The 22,536-nt window shown below is 40.3% G+C and overlaps 1 protein-coding gene across 4 annotated transcripts in view; it reads right to left on the bottom strand.

The window, feature by feature from the left end:
• Window positions 1-22,536, bottom strand: part of NCOA7 (nuclear receptor coactivator 7) — a 97,078-nt gene that overhangs the window by 11,233 nt on the left and 63,309 nt on the right. For 2 of the 4 annotated variants that reach the window (XM_086744261.1, XM_086744260.1), the window contains exons 4-10: window positions 15,504-15,583; window positions 14,566-14,673; window positions 13,117-13,218; window positions 11,945-12,070; window positions 9,408-9,592; window positions 6,954-8,020; window positions 5,321-5,489 (exon numbers count right to left, since the gene is read on the bottom strand). In XM_086744261.1, coding sequence (XP_086600387.1) covers window positions 5,321-5,489; window positions 6,954-8,020; window positions 9,408-9,592; window positions 11,945-12,070; window positions 13,117-13,218; window positions 14,566-14,673; window positions 15,504-15,583 — 1,837 coding nt within the window. The remainder of the gene's footprint in view (window positions 1-5,320; window positions 5,490-6,953; window positions 8,021-9,407; window positions 9,593-11,944; window positions 12,071-13,116; window positions 13,219-14,565; window positions 14,674-15,503; window positions 15,584-22,536) is intronic. The other 2 variants (XM_086744263.1, XM_086744262.1) reach the window with 2 other exon arrangements.

Below are 22,536 nucleotides of genomic sequence, written 5' to 3'. Positions count from 1 at the left end.
ATTTTTGCTATCAAATAAGAACTGCACCTGTGAAACATTTTTAATATAAACAACTAAATATGGTTTTAGAACAATTGTCCAAAATTTTTGAACACCCAACACTAGTTCCTGAGCCATCAGCAGCCTCCCTTCATCAAGAACAAGTAATGTCGCTAATGTTGGTATCAAAGTAAAAATTTTACCTGCTGTTTGTTCCTCTGCAGAAACACACACACACACACAGAAGAGATCAAGGTAGTACTCTGCAAACAGTCTTTTGGATAGTCCTCGCCAACTAATTGCTGGAAAGGCTAAAAGAGGATCACACTCCCATTGCCAAGGGTTCCCCCCTTTCTTTGTGAGAAGCCACGTGATTGCTTACAAATTTGCATAGATCTAAAAACTACGGAAGGGACTTCCAAAAGCTGTGTCATCTCATTTTAGTCAGGACCTTTTCTTCCAACTGCAGAAGTTTTCCAACACCAAAAAGTACCACTTACCATGCCCCATTCCTCTTCACTTGCTCACAGAGGCTTCAAAAAGAGCAGTGTGATCACCTCTTTGCTAACTAATGTGAGTTCTAACAGAAAGAAACATTTAACTTGAGCACTGGAAAGCTAACTACTCAATTCCTACAAATCCCTAATACAAGAACAATAAAAGCAGTAGTTGCTGCTGTCTGGCTAAGACCAGTTTGAAAGCATGTCCAGGCAGATGGGTAGAGGAGTGCAGCATACTCTCATCTCAGAATTGCAGAACATACTTAGGTTGTAAGGCAGCTCTGGAGACCATCTAGGCCAACCTCTGTTTATAGTAGAGCTAACTTCCAAGTTAGAGGAGGCTGCACAGCCTTGTCCATTTGCAGTTGTGAATATCTCCAACAGATTCCACAATCTCTCCATGCAACCTGTTCCATGCATAACCAGTGTCACATTGTTTCTCTCTTCTATTTAATCACAGTTTCCTGCAAAGCATGCAGCATGTGACCTGAGAAGGGTCTTGCGCCATCCTACTTTTTTTCTCTTCCCCTTTCCTCCTTTTTTTAACCACTTGTTAAGGAAGTGGTTAAAGGAAGAGGGGAATAACCATGATGGAAGCTGTTTGTTGCCTGTGCTCCTCCTTATGTGGGTCAGCAATAAGTGAAGCCTTCATTACGGCAAAGACACCCTATTGGCTTTCATTGAGTTCGCTCTCAGCTTCCTCAGCTTCTTTTCTGCAGAGCTGCTCCGCAGGCCATCTGTCCCCAGACTGCATCACTGCAGGGGCTGCTCCACCCCAGGTGCACAGCTTTGCATTTGCCTTTTCTGAACCTCTTTATGTTTCTGTCAGTGCATTTCTCCACACTGAGGTCCCTCTGAACAGCAGCCCTGCCCTCCAATGTATGAGCACTGCCCAAATTTGGTGTCATCCCCCAAAATGACAAAGGCATATTCTGTCCCAGTGTCCATGTCGCTAATGAAGGCATTAAATAGTATGAGGTGCTCCAACCCTCTGATCATCTTCATGGCCCTCCTCTGGGCTCACTCCAACAAGTCTATGTCCTTCTTATGTTGGGGGCTTCAGAGCTGGATGCAGTACTGCAGGTGGGATCTCACCAGAGCAGAGGGGGAGAATCACCTCCCTCAATCTGCTGACGTGGTTTCATCTGTATAGTTTGATATCTTATTTATCAGGAGTCTAGCAGTACTCTATTTGTAGAAGGCTAATACAAAAGGAGTCTAATTCTAAGCTTTACACTACCTATTCCATTCCACTAACAGAAGCATGGAAGAGTGATTTTTTTCAGGATCAGGACCATCTTAATCACCATCCCTTTATGCAAAACCCTGCATAAGTACCTGGAAGCATCATGTAGGTATTGACTCCAGCTAGCTGTGCTCAAAGTTCTTCAGCTCTTAGCTTCAATTGTATTAACTATAGGGTGTTACACACTAGATACTAACAGGAGTCATAACCAAGCAACATCTTGCTTCCGAAAGGAAACCCCACAGAAAAAGTAACAAAAACCAAACCAAAACTCACTAGATTCCCCAAACAAAACAAACAACAAAAAACAATGAGGCAGGAAGCTAAGACTGAAAAAGAGAAGCAAGGTTCAATCCCTGTTACTCTTCCTCCTTGAAAATCTGCCTGCCCTCAAAAAATAGTCTTCCCAAAAAGCAGATGCCTTCTCAGCAGCATGATCTCAGTGTAATGTCTTTTACATCAATATAAATGCAAATTATACATTCATAAACCAAGCCTGTCTGCCAAATTCCTATTATAGATAATCAACGAGATTTACTTCTTGACTGAGGAACTAGTCAACGCTAAAATGAGGAAATTATTTGTTAGGATACATGTTTATAAACAAAAAATTCTGCATTACTATCTCTGTCCCAGTGCAAGGCATTTTCCTCTGAAAGACCTTGAAGAAATCTGTGACATAATTACTGACCTACGACTATTCAAAATCCACTATGGTGGAAAATCTATGTACCATTTAAACATAAATCCATGTAGCAAGAGCATGAACGGACTTACCCTCTTATACTGTAAGCTATATCCATTGCAAGACTTCTCAGCAAAAGAATCAATCTATTAATGTTCAAAACCATGGGTGCCTCTCTGCTCAGCTGAACCCGACAAAAAGCTGCCCTAGCCTGAGTAATCTGTTGTAATCTGTATATAAGGCAACTTGAGATGTCCATCTCCCCTGTTACGTGTCAAGGCGAGCACCGCTGTGATCAAGTGGGCAGTGCAAAGCAGCCCTATAGTTACTGATAAACTCAGTCGTGCTGTGCGGGTCACAGGGTGACGCACGCCAGGACATGCTCGGCACTGGAGAAGTCACGTAGGAAGAGGAAAAAGGAAAAAAAAAAAAAATCTTCAACAGCTGCAAAAGCCAAGCAAGACTTAAGACTTATTGACAGCCTTTATAAAGAATATCAGCCTAACAGTCTTCTCTCTGTATTAATAATGTTTCGAGAGGCTTCTATTAAAAAAAAAAAAAAAAAAAGGGAAAAAATTAAAAATTTGATAACATTAAAAAGTAAGCACATCTCCTCCCCTTACGTAGCTTTCCTGCAGCCTGTCAAGGCCAGGCCAGCAGCGGCAGTCTGCAGATGGATGAGCAGCTCTGCTGGGAGCGGCGGGCTATGGGGCCCAGGCTGAAAATGCAGCCATTTTCACAACTGCTGATAGAAGCTGCTTTAATAGCAAACACTAAGAGACCATGAAAAAATGTAATTAAATGCAAATCAGAGGAGGATTTTACTTACACAGCGATATAGATATGCACACCAACTTCTTCACCATATCAAGCCAAGTTTGGTTTGAGGGTTTTTTTTGGTTTTTTTTTTTGTTTGTTTGTTTGTTTTTTAATTACTATGAAACATTAAGATGCTGCAGAAGCTCCTGTGACTGCACTGGACAGAAAGTGTTTTATTTTTGCCGCTTTACAGTCAATGAGATGAGAGTGGTATTCTTGACATTTTCATACATGAATATAAACTGCATTTCAAATATTTTTACACTTAGTAAATTATTTTGATATATTGTATCAAAAACACATTGCGATGCTATCCCAGATGACCTACTGTCCATGGCACTCAAGATGCAACACTGATAATTATATACTATGCAATATTGGTGCAAGAATATCACCAGCGGGTAGAAAGTGATGCATTTTGCTGTGGGAAGGCAAAATGTTTGGAGTTTGAAGAAAACACTGTCTTGTTAGGCAAAGACATGTTCTTGCATTAATACAAAGGAGTTGGTCTCACACTTGATTTTTGCTCCAAGTTCTACATGATCTTTTATGCATCCCTGTGGTGTTAAAAACAAGTGTACATGAATAGCATCAAAATGACCCGATCTTCACTACATTCATCAAGATCTAAACAGCATCCCTGCCAGCAAAGATGGGGCCTGTCAGTCAGCACAGCCAAGTGCTGCTGCAACAGTCCACCGCAGAAGTTACTTTTTCCTCATTCCAAAAACTTAAGTATAAACCAGTTGTCAACACTTCAGTTTATATGTGGATTAGGTCTCCTCACTAATCAGAAAATGACAAGTAAAGAAGTTGTTTTCCCAGTTTGTCGTAAGAAGCTACCTGTTGCACAGAGCAATGATCAGAGATGACCTCAGTTCAGCTCAGCAGCTTTATTCCAACACTAGATACACTATCCTCAAAGCAATAATTGACCTTGCGTTATATTACAGCATCATTCCAACTCCCTTAAGTATTTACTCGCACTTTAACCCAGAAATTTCTGAACCCACCCTTTTGCAATCCCTGAGGAGCCAAAGACTGGGTTCAGCAGATAGCAAGCAAACCAAAAGCTATCTTCAGCTACACTCCTGATGGTCACATTCCAGCTAGATTAAACCTCTCCCTCCCCTCCCCCGGGTCAGCAGCTTCCACATGACTGGTCTGCTCAAAATACCCATTTCTAAAATATAAGAAAAAAAAAAAACTTAAATCAACACATAGGCTATTTAAAAATAAAATTAAATATTCTGAAAAAAATATATAAAAAAAAAAATTGACCGCATTTTAGAGACACACCTCTGAGATTGATCATAGGTTCAGGTTCTTCCTTCCTGGTATCTAATTCACCAGAAGTGTGATCACTGATTTCCCTGCTTTGGTTCATCAATAAACTGGAGAGTTACTCTAGCCGCCTTCCAGCAAGAGAAGGACCAGGGATTTGATACTTCACAGCCAGTGAAAATTCTTGGGTGACTTACGTGGAAAAAATCACAGGCTTTCACTTTTTTTTTTTTGCTATAGTACTATTTATGCATACATACACACCTACAGGCACGTACAGTGTTTAAATGGATTTTATTGCGAAGGAAGGGACATATTTTTATGGGCTTGAAGGCAGAAATAGCCACACCTGTTCAGTTAGGAGTGCATCCCTTTTCCACATGGTGCCCCTTGCTCACGTGAAATACCTATTTTTTTAGCACTGGCACATTAGCAGATTCCTTGCCTCTCTTGCCACTGCTTCCCTTTTCCCCTTTCCCTCACTTCCTAGACTACAGCCAAAAACCAGATCATCCTCCAGTGCTTTTACCACCTTAGTTGCACATATATCCCTCTTTTCGTCTTCCAAGTGGCTCATGATCCATTCCTTCTTCATTCCCACTGGGAGCCACATTAGACCAACAACAAACACTGCTTTATCTCTGGCACTCAAAGAAACAAGGGCACTTCTCTCCTCATCTCAGCATTCTTGCTGCATTGCACACCTTGGACCACATACAAGAAAGCAAGATTCAACTCTAGAAAGCACTATACATTTAAAAAAAATAAAGAGACAAACACATTTTCATGCTACGCACTCCAGCTTACCTTTCCCGAGGAACAGCAAACCAGTACTCTGGTTGCTTTATCTTTTTACTGTACTGTTGAGACATGGTGGTGCTCTGAGACGCAAAGGACTTTCTCATGGGCTTGCCTACTTTAATGCACAGAAACATCGGAGGGGTCTTGCTCTTCTCCTCTTTTGAAGGAAGTATATCTGAATGAGACACAAAAATGGGCTGCTTACAGGAAAGTATAAATACTGCACCTGATAAAACACTGTCACAAAGATTAATAATCTCATGCAAAGGAATACTCAGAGGCACCATACACAGAATTAAACGTGACATGTCATTCAATAGCAAAACTGGTTTAATAAATCCTTGTTCATCCTAAATCATGGCCATTTATTCCCATTTTGTCACAGCCTGTATCCTCCTCAGGTGTTCTGCTATGTACAGAATAGCCCTGTACAATGAATCAGTAAGATGATCAGGCTAGGTGCAAACCGCAAAATGAAGCGGGCAAGTAAAAGGGTCCAGGAAAGCCATCCAGTTGAAGGGTTACCCAGCGCGCGCACACACACGCACACAAAGCCCGACCAGTTCCTGAACTCTGACGTTCAGACAGCCATACAAACACTTTTTGTCTGCACAAGAGAGGGTCAAGCATAAGAGCAGTTTAAGTTCATTGAATTGCTAGTGTGACAAAAAAAATTGCTTATTAAACTATAACATAAATCACACTGAAGTTGCCTCATTCATTTTAGGAGTACACGTACAGTCTTTTTTTTTTCCCTTCCCCAATGAGAACCATCACCAAATACAAGTAGCGAGATATAAACCTTTCCAAAAGAAAGGGAAAATCATTTCAGAAACAACTGTTTTTAAAATAAAGACTTCCACTCTAATCATCCCCCATTACCTGATGTGAATCACTCTCAGTCATACTGAATCATCAGTATGTCCATTGGTTCATTAAACTACCATGAGAGGAGCATCAGCGCTCCAGGACGGACTAGAGCTTACAGGCACTGGGCTTAGTAGAAATAGTAGTATGTGTACACGTTATCTGAACTGAGATTTAGTTTCGTTATATGCTTTCCAGTAACAGCCTGAATTTTATTTATAATAATCCAATGACCAATCAGGACAAAATGACCAGTCAGTAAGACTCTACATATATTCCTATTTATCACTTCTTTAACAGTTTCTGTAGCATGAAACACACCAGACAGATGCAAATAGTGTCAAGAATACTTTGGTATCCCCCTTTACAGCAACGCACTACTATTTTGGATACTATCAGAAATACACTGATAAACTTCACTGAAGCAACAGAAGTTACCAATACAGGGTGACAATTTGTAGGCCTTTAAGTGTCCCTGTCATTACTGCAACAGGATGACACTTCACTGTCCTTAAAGCCGATAAACAGAGGTGAAGACTATATAAACAGTGATCAAGGAATATGGAAAGAGCACACTTATCAAACTAGAAGCTTAGGGAATTTGATGGTTTTTTGTCTTCTAAATAGAGAAAATATAAAAATATAACATACAAGAGTAAATAACAAAAAAAATATAGAAAGAGGAAATTTAGAGCAGAATGCTATCAATTCAAAGGTTACCGTCATAATGCTGTCCAAGTCTCAGAGGAAACAAGGATAACCAGAGACCTACCTTCAATTGGCACTTGAATTTTCTGCAGCAGCCACAGTCTGATTTCTGATTGATTGTCTAACTGTGTTTCTTGACAGGTCTTGTCTATAGCTGGTACTAATGAAGAGTCCACAGACTCTTTCAGATCCTTTTCCTCTGCTGCTGCTGAGCTGATTTCTAATGAGGCTGTTTTCCTTTCAACACAGCAGGAATCAAGCTCCATACTTTTAACCGTATGGACTTCATTAGCTTGGGACTTAGAACAGCTAAGTGTAAGGTCTATGCCAATTGCTTTATCGTTTTCACCTTTCTGGATTTCAGCCTTGTGTAAGTCTTCAGATGACTGAGACCCATTCCCATCTTTATTGAGGTAAAATTCAATAAGTTTATCTTTCTCTAGCTCTTTCTTAGTGTCCAATGCAGTCTCCACCTTACCTGTCGGGGAACTGACACATTTGTTTACTTCTGGAATAACATCTTGCTTTTCACACAGCTCTAAGTCTAAGTCAGTTTTAGGTTCAAGACTGTCCTTTTTTTCCAAGGAATCAACTGTCAAGTGCTCCTGGACTTCTGTAGTGGGTTTTGTTACCTGCTGCTTAGTTCTCCCCAACTCCCTGGGTTCAGCCAGCAAGCCTTCCATTACTGAGATTTTCCTGTCCAACCCTCTATCCATACGAGATGATGTCTTTTCCAGCTCAACAAAGTCATCCTCTCCTTCTCCCAAAAGGGATTTTTCTTTGGTTTTGACATCTGAAGCATTTTTTTCCCCAGAAGGCTCCTTAGCACATGGATCTGCAGCAAACTTTTCCAAATGTTCAGTGGCAGTGATGTTGTTGGGAAATTCCAGTGATTTTGACTTGATTGAGCCTGTACTCTCAGATGACTGAAGAATTTCAAAATCAGCAGATTTTTCCTTATCTGAAGGCTTTATCTGTTTGGCATCCTGAGCAATGGATGGATCCCCATTCTGCTGCCTCTTTTCCTTGCTAAGGGATTTGAATTTGCTGAAAGGATTGATATCTTTCTCAGAGGATAGGTCTTCCCATTCTCCTGGCCTGTACAGAGGACAAAGATCCTTTGGTATGTCACTGTCAGGGAAAATGATGGATGTACATAGGACGTTAAAAGCAAAATGGAAACAGAAAAAAATGGAAAAGAAAAAAAAATATGCCAACTTAACTTAAGCTCTGAAATTCAACGAAAAATTATTTTTTCAAAAATAAACATACATCAGTGGAAATAAGTGACTTTTAAAGAAAACGGAGAAAAAATGTGGTACAGATAATACTGAAATAAAATAAGTAAACCACTTGGCAGAATATGTCACATGGGTGAAGAAATGTTACACATGCAATAACAATGTGCAAGTTATCAGAAGTTCAGTAACCAAAAAATCACGTATTTACCTGGAATTTCATTCATATCACATTAATATTGTTATTTCCCACACCTGACAATGAGTCAAGCTCTACAACCATCCATACTTCCCTAGTCAGTACAAATGGACTTCTGAGAAGAAAGCAAATTGGAAATAAGCCATGCCCTGTTTGAACGTGTTTACTGCAAAACAGCAACAGGCAACAGAGTTGGGGTTTTTCCCTTTTATTTTTCTCTGTTACCCAAATGTACTGTTTGAATGCAGACTTCTCCAGAGATTTGTTTTTAAAGCAGGACAATCACAAAACACTTCAAAACGGAAAATTCTTACAAGCTTAACAGCATACAACTTGAGCTGCTAAGAAGTATGAGGTGAATAAGAATACAAGTTTCTCATCACTTAAAATCCATAAGGAGTTACCAGACACTCTACTAATGAGCGTAACACAAATATCTGGAAAGTTTTTATTGAAATGAGAAAATTGAGGGAAGTAGATGAAATTCACTGATCAAACAGGTGTTGCCTATAAGGAGAAAATCTTGCCTAGAACAAATACATAAGCAGTGCCTAGACTATGCATAAGTAGCCCACCCAGAAAGTCTATTATATATTACAAACACAAACTATCAATGCATTTCTGGTTCTGAAGTATTACACAGATTGGTATTTCTGTAAGTACTGAAGATGGCAGTTAAGGTGCTGTTATCTTCAAAAGTTTTAAATACTCCTCTTAGACCAGTCCTGGTAATACAACAAATTGTCCAAATCTAACTCCCTTCACTTCCACTACAATAACCCCAGAGACAAGTCAGTGTAAGAGCCAACCATGGCATGCCACCAATGCTTTTAATTACTGGTTTTTACAGGTCTGCTTTGCACTTTGGTTCTTGTATTCATGACCTATTTCTCTTTACTGCCACTAAAGCATTCTAAAAAGAAAGCACAAGAACACCACAAGTGAATCATTCCTTTGCTGGCATTTTCCTTCTCTGATTTGTTTTGTTCTGCATTAAAACTGTTTCCCTCCCACCCCATCCTTTTCCAAGACCCTTACTGAAAAATCTGTAAACATAAATTCAGGGAAGAACAGTCCTTACGATGGCAACGCGTCTTTAATCTTCATGTGCGAGATGTCATTGTAGAGAGCTATTGAGACAACCTCCTCCATGGGGCAGATGAGCCCGTATTCTTCACAGCCATTCTCAATTACCAGAGGATCAGACTTATGTGGGTCAAACATGATATTGTTCGGAGTTACTATCATGACTCCCCCAACTACACCCTAAAATAGGAGAAGGAAGAGTTAGCACATTTAATTAATTCACACATGTAATTAATTCACTTATCACTTGGTTTTGGATTTCAGGCTAATATCCTAAAAAGAAAAACCTCTCTCCTGCCTCTTTATATCCTGTCACACAATGTTTGCTAACAAAACATTTTGGCTTCCAATTGCATCAAGTCAGACATTGTAAGGAGAGTAAAGAAAAAGATTGCTAAGTGACACCCAAGTTCCTGGGTGATAAAGAAAACCATCTGAACTATTCAACTTCCAGTGCTTGCAGCTACAAGCTAAAATTGCAGATTGTTAATCAATCTCAGACAAACCAGCTTAGTGGATTTAAAAAAAAAAAATAAGTACTATGTTATTCTAGATGCAGCCACCTTCATACAATACATGAGTTTATATGCAACCAGCACACCCGAAGGCAGTCTTACTCATGGAAATGTCAAGGTTATTATGCTAACCTACATCACAGTTCCCCTTGATCTACTCTCCCAGAGGTGCATGCAAAATGCTTCTATATACAGCGACCTGACATGAAAGAGCTTCTCCCTGATCTAGAAGTAACTTCTACCACTGAACCAACCATATTTTGCACAGCTGTAGAAGACACATTTAATTCTTCAAAACATGCTCAAGCCATGGATTGGGTAAAAGGCCGCATCAGCCATTATTCAGCATTGAACCCATGGCAACTGACCATTTTTCAAAGTTTAAAAAGGATTTCCAATGTCTTGCTCCTGCACCCTTTCTTCCAGATGATCTACAAAATTCACCAGACCAGCTCAGAAGCTGTGCATAAATCATGACATCTGACAAACAGGAGCCACAGATCAATAGAAATGACCTACACTATAGATACTATTAATTATCCAAGGTCATCTGCAAAGCAAGCCAAGGAAGGCTAGCAAATAGGCAGGTAAAGGACCAGAAACTTTGTTTGTTTTTGTTAAAATCTGGCAGATGCCAAGCTGATGGCTTGGCACTGGCAAGTGCGTACATGTGTGCCTGCTCCTTTGTAAGGCAAAGTCTGTATGTATTTCCCATTTGCTTCCCCTGTATGACTCACATACAGATGCCTGGTTTGTCTTTGGATGAAAGAATCAAAATCAAGTGCAAAGGTTTCTCTCACTGGTATGTAACTCTATTTAGCCAGAAGAGCAATACATCAGCAGGCTGTACTTCCTGCTGAGACACTGCAGGAAGCAAGGCAACAAGGGATTTTAGCTACACTGGCAAAGAAGCTGTTCCACTGTTGATTGTTCTGACTGCAAATTACTTTTTCAGTCCTGCAGCCATAAAACTGGCAATCTGTATCCTCTGCACCTAGCAAGCATCACATAACAAAGCAACAGTATTGCCCTAATTTATATGCGAGACATGAAGTAGCCCTCTATTACTTTCTACAAAATAGGAGACTGAAAAATTGCAGAGTGGTTAAATACAGTCTACATCGCCTCAATGGGAAAAGAAGCCAAAAAACTAGGTGTAAACATATCCATCTTACAAAAGTCAGGACTAAGGGAAAAATATGTTTTAAACTACAATGGCTAGCACCTCCAGTGTCATAAATTTCAGAGGACTTGAAAACCCAAACATGGAAACATCTAACTGAAACCAGAGTCAACAAGAGTAGATACATCAAAGTAGACATTGTCTTGCAGCCTCGAGAAGAAAGGAGGGTTAAAATACTGCCCAAGCTTTGTGCCTTTGCTTCTAAAACAGCCGCTGTAAAATTTAAGGTTGCAGTCCCAGTAAGAACACATATGTTACAAGAATGCTTGCAAGAAAAAGAAAGAAAAGGTTGCATCATGCAATAGTTACCTTTTTATCAGTATTTGCATAATTTTGCATTTGCACTAGCAAGTGCAGAAGCAACATGCACATATTTGGAAACACTGCTTTGGAAATAGTTAAAATTTAGCTTAAAGTTATAAATGCAACAGATAGGCATGTGTTTTATAAAGCTGTTGCACAATTCGATGGAACTGGACAACTAATCCTGACAGATCATAACTCTAAAGTGCAGTTTTCTCTGTGTATCTAGCAACACATTCTTAAACGGATAATTCTGGTAAGAACATGGTAAGAGAATGAAGATGGGTAGAAGAGCTATTCTTTCATAAAGCAATTATCATAACAGATTAAATAAGTGAAAGAACAAAATGATACAGCATATTACCATGGTACCAATAAACACAGCAATGATAGATAAAGCCATCATAACACTTACATTCTTTACAAAATGTGGAGCACATTTGACTTCCTCAGGAGTCATCTCTCACTTATCCAAACAGATTTTGCTTTTAAAGAATCACAAACAATGCCCAAAAGCCAGGTTCCACCTACCTTACCATCTGTGAAGTAACGACAATTCATTTTCAAAAATTTGACAACCACAGGCTCATCCTCTTCTGAAGTAGAGGACAGGACTCTCTCAACTGGTTTGAAGGCCTTTCTTGCCAAATCAGCATCCTTAAAAAATAAAAAGTTCAGTGCAGACCAACAGGATCAGAATAACAGACTTTCAGATTTTGGGCAACTAAAAGGCCAGGTTCAAACAACTAGTTTCCTTTTGCTTAAGGAAGGAAAGTGGTAGTCATGTATGTATGTACACTTCCTGCAGTATCCTGTATGGAAGAAAAACCTTGTAACTTTACTAAAAGCCTTCATACAAATAACAGGCAAGAAATTAAAAAATGCCAAAGCAACTCAGCTCACCGAATTTCAATGAGGTACTCTCATTAAAAATAGCCAGTCCTGCCACCTCATCTATACTGAAGACCTCTGCACACAGTGCCCCAGTGTGATTCCCCATGCAGGTGGCACAGAGGCGTAAGTCTAAGGTTAAACACAGTTACTCACTCCAGGCTTGTCTCCACTTACCTCTTCATTAGTTATGGATTTGAAATGTCTAATTGCTTTAACATCAGCAGGCGGACAGCTAAACTCCCCAAAACTGCTATTTAAAACTATCATGGCCAATCACCCTTCTAAGGAAAATGAAAGATCAGCTACGCCAAAGCCCTTCACAAAAATTAAATCCAACAGTCTTGTCTATGTAAGACAAGTCTATATACGGGTACCACCATAATACGCTTAACTAGAAATAAACTGACTGCTCAGACTAAACTAGTAGCCTCCGTGCTGAAGGATCCCAATCAAGGCTCTAGACTGCAGAGCAGCACAGAAATCTCCAGGGTAAAACACTAAATTCTTCGTATTTAACCTTCTAGTCCTTAAAAACTATACACCATTTTCAATTGCTCTGACAGACTCTGGGCCAAACTGAACTTGTACTGGATTTCTAAGCTCAGACAAAATTCCCTTAAATTTGGAATATTTTAAAGAGATGGTAAATTTTGTAGTACAGCAAATTAAAATTAGTGTTACTCAATACACTAAACACAAAGTCTGAACTGTAACCTCAAAAAATGGTTATTTACACAGCTTTGAATCTCAGCTTCAGAATTAGGAATTATCTTATGAGTTTAACACCAGTGAACCAATGTTTGACTTACAGGGAGTTTATCATATTCAGCATCTGATGACGAAGGAGAAACAGGAGCACCAGAACTGAAAGAAGACAGCCTCATAGCACTTGTTTCTGGCACAAAAAGAATCTAAATACAAACACATATGTCAAAACAGTAAGACATAAGCTTCAAAAATTATTCACTGTAAATTGTATGTTCTACTAGAAAGACAATCCAATATTGATCACTCATGATTGCAATGCACTCCTTAACAACTGCTTATTCTAGAATCCTTCTTCACAGGTGATGATGGTGGGGCACATGCAGGTCTAATTAATTAGAGGATCTAGCTCTGCATTTTGTTTTGCACCACAGGCAAGAAAATAAAACGTTCTCCACAGACAAAGAACCTCCTTTTTTTCCCCCCAAAGTTACAATCCGAGGCTGTCAAACAACTATCACAACTACAAAACAAATAACTGTAAAATTACTATTAACAGTCATTAACTTGTAAGAGCAAACTCTGGTCCAAGAGAAGGCCATTGCTGAAGATCGGGGGTTTTTAGTGTTAGAAGTTTATAACATTACACTATAGGTTATCTGTTTCCAAAACCAGATACTTGTACCTCCAAATTTAAGAAAAAAAAAATCTTTCTGTGAACCAGGACTTTAGCATCATGTACTACATTTAATCATGTACTACGTTTAGCATCATGTACTACACTAATACAAGTGTACAGATTTTTAGTAAAGTAGTACTAAATTGCAGTACAGCTTTGGACCTCCACCCCAAATAAAAACACTGATCAAAGAAACACACTTCTAAAGTTAAAAAATGTTCATAGTTTAGTTTGAAACTAAAAATATTCACAAAAATAAAACCACTTTGCTTATCTCAGCTTTTGTTGTCTGCTGAGTATTCTCAGGCTCTCTCTTTGTGCCTCAGTTTCCCCATCTGCAAATCACAACACTTCAATCTCTTCATGTCCATGAAGCAGAAGCAGAGATCTGCTCTTCAGGAACCAGGTATGAGCCTTCACATTTTCATTTCCATTACTTGACTCCCCTAGAAATAGCCTATCTCCATTTATTTATCATCTTACAGGAAACTGACTTATCTCCAATTTAATGGCAAAGAGTACTTTCAATTCTGTATCTAACTCTAATTCTTTAATGTATTATATGTAGTATTTATTTAGGCTTCCCAAGAATTAGACTCTCTTGCAACAGCTATATCACCCTCTTGAGCTTCAGAGTAATCTGTAAGCTTTAGTGACAGTAAATAAATAACAGAAGTCAGATATGGCAATTACAAATCCCCCCCACCCCCCCAACTACAGGTAATGATCTAGTAAGTTTCCCTTTGAGGGATTTAAATTACTGTCCATTATCCTTGTATACAAGTACCTAAAAGATATGTGAAAGTAGTAAAAGGCTTTTAAATACACTGCAAATAATCAAGTTTCAGGTATAAAAAAAACATAAAAGATTTACCTGGCCTGGTACAATCGTCTGTGTGAAAAGCTTATTGAGCTCCACAAGCTTGTTTGGTGTGATATTAAACTTTAATGCTATGCTGTTTATGGTGTCCCGATTTCCAGCCTGAAGAAAGAGTTGAAGCTTAAGATACCACAGTGAACACATTCAGCACACCAGCTGAACTAAAAACATCTAACAGACTGTTTGCAGGGAATAGATTTGATGATCTCAACAGACTCTCTGTTTAATAGCTTATGTGGTAAGTCAGTATCAATTAAAAAAAAATCTCTCATACTATACACTAAAATGGAGAGGTGTTACAGATATCACTGTCCTTTTCTCATAAAACTTTAAAGCAGCACCACCTTACTTGGAACTGGTCTTGCAAGTGAGGAAAGGACACACACTGGAAAGTTCATTACACCTTCAGCAGTCACAGCATGTCAGGCATTTGCGCTGTTCCCAGCTGGGACACTCGCTCTGTGTGATGAAGGATGGGGTTCAGGGACCTGGCTGGCTCACATAGAGACTTTCTGGGCAGAGCTAGTCCTCTGAGCCACTGCAGCTGCACACTGCCACTCTGCTCCAACTTCAAGAGGTCTCACAGTATCTCAGGACCAAGCACAGGCCAACCACTTGATGACCTAAGCAACGCTGTGGAATGGAAATATTTTTCAGAATAACAAAACCGATGACTCTACTTAAGAGCCATGGTGCGAAAGTAAAAATGGGACTGGCAGCTGTGAGAAGAGGCAGAGGACCTGGGCTGAACAGTGGTTCAGACATGAGCCTAGCTCTTCCCATGTAGTGGTATTTGGAGCAATCCCTACTGAGATAGGTACAAACTGCAGACAGTACTCAGTGCTTTCAGTTTTGTGCCACTGGCTCCCTCTCACCTCAACAACTCTACTTTCAAAAAGCAGGACATGAATAAAGCACACACCAACACTTACAGTATATTCTATGGTACCATGGGGTTTCTGAGAAACCATTTTTTTCTCTTTCTTTTCATTGCTTTTGTTTTGATTGTCATCTAAAGAGAAAAAAAAAAAAAGATTCAAGTCAATGACTTTCAAGATGTTTGCCTATCAACATGTTTTGAAAGAGATCTACGGCATGTGCAAATTGCAGCTCTCAACCGCAACAAGAGGAACACATCAAAAATACCTATTAGGCCTTAAAATTGCATTACAAGGCAAGTAAAAGATAAAGAACAGCAGGTTTAGTAATCATCCAGGAACTCTGCAAGAGTAACATATACATGACACATCAACACAGAACTGCTCCCATGTTTTTCTCCGTGATCCCTATACAATTCAGCTGTTGGATACAAGTACTTTGAGTGATGAGCTGCTATCAAGGCTGAGGCAGAAACCAGCAGATGAATGTATGTGCTGATATCATCAGTACAATCGTAACAAATACTGATTAATCACCACTTTGCCACCAGTACATCATAATTAAATACTACGTTAAACTCTGAAGGCAAAAGTATGCTAAGAATCCTGCAAAATGTGCATGCACACACTATACAGTCAAGTATCAGAAAGCATAAAGCTTGTTCAGAAAACCTTTTCCATCAGCTACAGTACGCAAAACTCACTGTTCCTGCAGAAAGCCTTCCAAAACCTGAAAGGCACACGTGAGCTCTCAGGAGCGTGACCAGGGTAGCTATTTCCAGTTCTTACCACAACACAGGGTAGGCAAAGCTGCGGATCAGGGAAGACACCTGCTGCTCAGCCAACCCCAGCTCCCTGAAAACAACACCAGCTCCGAGGGCTCACCCTCCGCACCCCGAGCCCCGACTCGCATACCTGGCGGGGACAAGGGCTGCATGCAGCCCCAGCTCCAGGAGCGGGGCCGGGGTGCAGAGAGGCTGTGCATGGCTGTCTTGCTTGCCCAGCCTGCTCGCCCCTGGCCACTTGGAAAGGTCCTGCTGCCTCCGTCAGGGTGCTGCAGCCGGGCCGAGATGGGGAGAGTTGAGAAGGCAAGACAGGGCCAGGCCTGGCAAAGCCAGTAGCCAGGACCAGACACTGTCCTCCTGGGGAGATCGTTCCCGTAGCCCAAGCCAGCAGCTCTGGAAGGAGGTCAAGGAGGAAAGGACGGGAAATGGCTGCGCAGGGCTTCTGGCTCGCGTTCAGGCTTTGCTGCAACCTTTGCTATTTCCAACGAGCAAGAGGCAGATAGTAAAAAGAAGGGTGAGGACTTGCCTGCCCCACTGTAATGTACACAAAAAAAAAGGAGGGGCTCAGAAGTGCGTTGCACCTGACCCTTCTGCCAGCCCATTTCCACAGCGAGATTAATGCTGAGGGCTGCCTCAGCATCTTCCAGAAGTTACATGGTCAGACCTCCTTCAGTCAACAGCGACTCACAAGAGCCCAGCCTGGTGCACGCCGCTGAACACACATCCAGGCGCTACTGCAGGTGTATCCCACCCACTCCCTGCCAGGGATGACGCACTCATGAGAAGTGCCACAGTTAGCAATATAAGAGATAGCAGAGATGTTTTTCCCCCACAATGTAATAAAGGCAGAAAGCATGCAGGGACTAAACACACAGAATTTAAGTAAGTGTGGCTTGTACATGTGGCATGAAGGACAGAGGTAGGAAGAGGAAGATCAGGACGATGTTGGCTTTTCCCAGATAGCATTATGGAACAGAGCGTCACTCAGTGATCTCAGACATTTAATCTCCGAGACTGGAGAGCCACAGTAAAGCTTTCAAAATTAGCACTTCTGCTTGGTTTTTCTGATCATTTGTATTTCCACCATCGTCACAACATCTTCCTCTGATCAAAGTCAAAGCAGTCTATGGAGAAGGATGGAAAAGTGGGTGAAGACAACATTAGCAGAGCACAGTATTAAGCCATCAGAAACACAATGCCAATATGACAGACAGAGAAGTAGCAAATAGTCAATGTTTCCTCAATCCATTATTTACATACAACTGCCAATATGGACATAATCCTGCCCGAAGAAACTCCCTCAACTAAACAATGAGTGAGTTTACGCTATTTTGTGCTACTCAGGAGATACTACCTCAGCTGCTCCAGGATAACTGGAACTATGTATCACACCCACGCAAGCAAGCTACCTAAACCGCCTGCAACCTATCGCCGGACAGACACAAGAAAGGTTTATGGGTAGACTTCATCTTTTAGTAAATCATTTGGTCTAGCTGGAAAAAGTAGACAAGTTTTCAGATATATTAACTCTTGCTCTGATAGAGCACACAAAATAGGAAACAGTTAAGAACAGTTATTTCATATTAACCAGATGTGCATCAGTAAAACTTTGGGGTGGGGGGCAAATAAAGTAGCCCAGAGAAATGTACAGAATGAAAGGGAGAGATTTTGTACCTGCTGAATGTGAAAAATTTTAAGCCTCTGTGTGGATAGGAGGAATAACAACATGCAGTAAAAGCAGTTTCTCTGCAGAGCTTATGATGTTTGGTATTAGCCAAACATTTTCATTGCAAAGCTTTGCCTTTGGAAGGTGGGATGGTGACTGAGAGCTGACCATAACAGCAACCACTATGCCAATGTGGCACAAGACCACAAAATGCTCGAGCAGTAAAGATAACTTTCTCCTCTACAGTTTCCCACCTGGGAGAGGATATTCCTTTCTCTCACCTCTGTAAAATACACTGTATTTTCCAGGTCCTCCTAATTGCATTGACTGCATAAGTTTGAAGATAAAAAAATACTATCCAGAGAAAAGTTATAACCCAAAATATTGTGTTGCAAGAGACATACAACACGCTCCAGTTCTTGGCTAACAGGACTGTGGCTCTGTTTGTTTAGTAAAGTCTTCAACACAACCATGGTGCAATACAGAAGAGTGAGCTACATATTCACACGTAGCTGAAAATCCAAAATGGTACAAATAAAAGATAAAAAGATAAAAGATAAAATAAAAGTTCAAAAGTCAAGCTGAGTTTAGACTACATATAACAGAGTTCTTCTTTTGCCAATAAAGGTTAGTAAAACCGTTAGTCAGTTTGCTTTTTTTTTTTTTCACATCTACACGCAAGAATATATATTGTATAGCCTGTTTAGCTACACACCAAAAGAAGCAGTCAGTCTGTGAATCTACCTATCTCCTGAAACCAAAATCTGACACTTTTTGTTTGGATACCTTTTTCTTTTTTTTTTTTTTTTTTAATCCTACCAACAAGGGGTTCTGGACATCATTCTTACACTGAGCATAATTACTTGGCAGGCTTTGGCAATTACAAACCACGCTGTATCACTTTGAATAGTGGAAAGTCTTAACTAGTCTATGTTTTTAATGTGCATATAAAGCTTTAAAATCATAAATTAAAAAATTCAGACCAAAGGAAAAAAAAAAATCCAGTGAATCCATTAAATCTGACAAGTACTGTTAACCCCACTTAATGTACACATAGCAAAGCGAAAGTCACAAATTTTGCTCTGCATGAATGGTTACAGTGGAGGGGGTGGAGAGCATGGCAAAGCAGGCAAAACACCACAATATACTATTTCTCCAGTTCCCTTATCCTCTTTCACTTCTCCTTCAAGAAGTCAAATGTTTTCTGACATGATCTGAAGGCAGCTAGCTCTAGTAGTAGTCCCAAAGGCATCCAGAGCACATGCAGGTGTGATGTCCACATTTCTTTCAGACAGAACTAGATGGAAGAGCTGCACCTCTCCTCAAGCTTTAAAATAAAAGCCACTGGCTACTTTCTGAACTTGGACATTTGCTTAGTGATGCAGTGACTCACAATTCTGCCTCTCAAATCTTCTGGCACTGCACATACACTGAAGATGGGATCGTACAACCATGAGAACTGACTAGGTACTAATCCAAATTTCATCACACTGCTTTTTTTTTTTTAAAAGGGCCAAGTGGGTGGACTGAATCTCTCCGTAATTTCAGGAAACGTGTAAAATAAGAAGTATGTAAACATAGGAAAATTAATGAGCAATTGGAAGATGAATGCCAAGTAAGAATAGGCAAGAAAACACAAACCTATTGAAAATGGATAAGTCTAGAACGAAAATTTTTCTGCCTTTATTGATAGATTTACACCTAACTCAGTTTCCTAGCAGACTGTTAATATTTCATTTTGCAATGCTACAGGAAATCTTACAAAAAAGAGTGACCTAGGAATAATCTGGAAAGCAACTCTAGAAGGAGCATGACAAAGAGGTCAGTCAGTTTACCATCCAAAAGACTTCGACACATGATAGGAGAATTACACCTCTGCAGCTATGTAAATAGCTGTGTAAGTAGATCGAATAGGTCAAGAGGCATCAACAGAATCCCGGGCTGCTCACAGTGGCATACAGCGCGCCACTGCAAGTCAACACCATCAACACCAATGTTACGGACTAACCTGCTGCCAGTCAAAACCAGTCTGAGGTTTCACAGTGCTGGCAGTGACAGCTGAACCTGCAGAGCAGTTCCCAAGCTATCAGTCAGGCTGATGTCTTGTAACGCTAGCAGGAATGCTGAAATAAACAAGAGGCCAAAGGACTGACCACTTCCCACACCAGGTAAACAAACTCAGTAGCCTGAGAGAACAGAGGCAATGGCATAATTGGATCAAAGTCTATTTTACTCATTAATCTCTGTCTTACCAAACACTTAGGTGGCAGGTAAACAGAGAAATCTTTCCCTTGACTAGTCCCCTTGGCTTCTAGAAATTATGGATTTCTCAGGGTAGAGGACCAACATCCACTGAACTGCCCAGTTGCTTCAAGACCTCCACACTGGTCCTGTGCCAATGAACCCCACGGCACCATGATGTGCTACATGAAGTAGTGCTTCCTTTCTTGTACTTTATACTTGATTAATTTCACTAACCATCCCAATTCATGTGATTTTAAGGGTGAACAAATAAATATTCCCTATTCACTTTCTGCATACCATTAATGACGTTACAGATTTCCAATATAATCTCTTAGTTACTTCACTTTTTCAGTTTGACTAATACTAGCACATTTTAGACTCTCTTCTGTTTCTCTGATCACACAGGCCGTCCTCGTTAGTTTTTCTTCTCCTACTATCTCCTTTTTGAGATGAAGGAAGGAAAACCAAATGCAGATTTTAAGGTATGAAAAAAAAATTATTTTTGCAATGGCATAATGAGGGTTTCCTTAAAAGTGTAAGTTACTAGTCACATTTTTCCATGTTGCTGAGTACATCACTGCTGTTTTAGGACATTCCAGTCCTACATCTCTATGACAAGTTTGTTAGAAGAAATAAAACTCTATTACTACAGTCTAGCCAAGCACCACGACCAGGGAGTGAAAACCTGAAGGTACCTTACAAGAATCCGAAATGCAATAAATTCCAGGGCAAATAGTTATTACTTGGAGTAACCTAATCAGAGTACTGATAAGAAATTAAGCAAACAAGGCCTCCTGGGGTAGTTCCCTTATCAGTGAATTAGGTCTGATACCAACTATCTTGACAGAGATAGACTACAATAAGTATCACTTAAGTGATTCTGGAGAGACACAGAGACCTCAAGAATATGGAAGTCCTGCTTGGACTGCTAGAGGAGGAAGGAGAAAGACAGATCAGTTTATATGAACAATTTTTTTTCCATTTCTACTTTGTGGACTAACATTTTAATAACTTTCAGCAATTCTGTTATGTGCAGAGTTGTGTATAGGATGATTTAATCATGTCTCCACAAGCACCTTTCTGGCTTTTCTCACAGCTCTCTAAGTGAACTGAATAGCGTTCACATTACAATTATTACTTCTAAATAAAAAGTCTTTCTCAGCTCCTGTCAAGTGTGGGTGAACTCCGGCACCACAGGGGCCGGATCCCTGTTTTGGGACACCCTCCACGCACTCTGAGATACCAGCACTTCCCAGAGGCTTCAGCAGCCTTCTAGGGAGAGACATTATCCCAGCCCTATTCCCTCCTTTAGCCAGCTGCAGTAGCTGGGGTGCATATCCATGAAAAGGTTTTTAGGCATCTGATCAGACTTATATCCCCGAGGAAAAGGCAGCAAGTTAGACAGAAACATTCCCTGCTCAGATCTGGATAGTGAACTGCTATCATGTTAAAAGAGAAGAGGGGAAAAAAAATCCCCAACAAATCAAAACAAAACACCCCACAATATCCCACCATCTTAGGTGTCTGTTTCCCTGCTCTGCTTCCCACTTTTCCCACACCTTTCTGCCAAGCCCTCACCTCTATGTCTACATATTTTTCCTCTACTGAATCATATTATTATTTGGCTTCCATTTCCTCTACCGCTGACATCACCTGAAACAAAAAGGCACTGTCACCCATCACAACCACACTTCTGCTCCTTCATTAGTGAAACCTCCTGCCAGAAGAGAATAGCAGTTCCCCGAGTGATACAAATTCAGGCACATGATTCTCAAATACCTACACCTGGAACAACTTTTCTCTGTTCTCAATAAAAATCGATTGTGATTCTCCATTGGTTGTTTTCCAAGCAAGTCTTTCAAAGGAATAAAGAGATCACCAGAAAAAACAAGGCTCCAACAAAAATGACAAGCAGCTCAAAGAACTGATATTAAAAAAGGTAGTAACTCCTCTTGCTATAAATTGAGAAGGTATTTCAAGGCACATTTAAATAAGAAATTTAAGTAAGAACTAGGGTACTGATACTCACGCAATATTCATATACCACAGCTTCCACATGAAAAACTACAGATATTTCCAAGGAACCCAAGTTCCTTCTTTATTTACTCCTTCCTCCTCAAAATGGGGCTTTAGCTCCTTTGCAGAGGCATAAAGCAATGCTACACGTTACATGTTTAACATTTTACTACCACCTGAATGTGCTGCACTAAAACATGAAGCAACCATTTCCCATCACAGTCAAAGCAACAGAGGACCCACTACCATCCCTCCCTTGCAGCTGTGCCCAGGGCTGGAAGATCGACAGCACCTGCACTTAGGCAATGGGGTATTTTTGGGCAATGGGACACACAGAAGTGCCTGCACATCCAGAAAGCACTCCAACTGAGTGAGG

Source organism: Chlamydotis macqueenii, chromosome 3 (genome assembly GCF_036417535.1).
Source record: "Chlamydotis macqueenii isolate bChlMac1 chromosome 3, bChlMac1.mat, whole genome shotgun sequence".
Lineage (NCBI taxonomy): Eukaryota > Metazoa > Chordata > Aves > Otidiformes > Otididae > Chlamydotis > Chlamydotis macqueenii.
The sequence above is the reverse complement of the archived record's forward strand: the minus strand, read 5'-3'. Positions and strand labels throughout refer to the sequence as shown.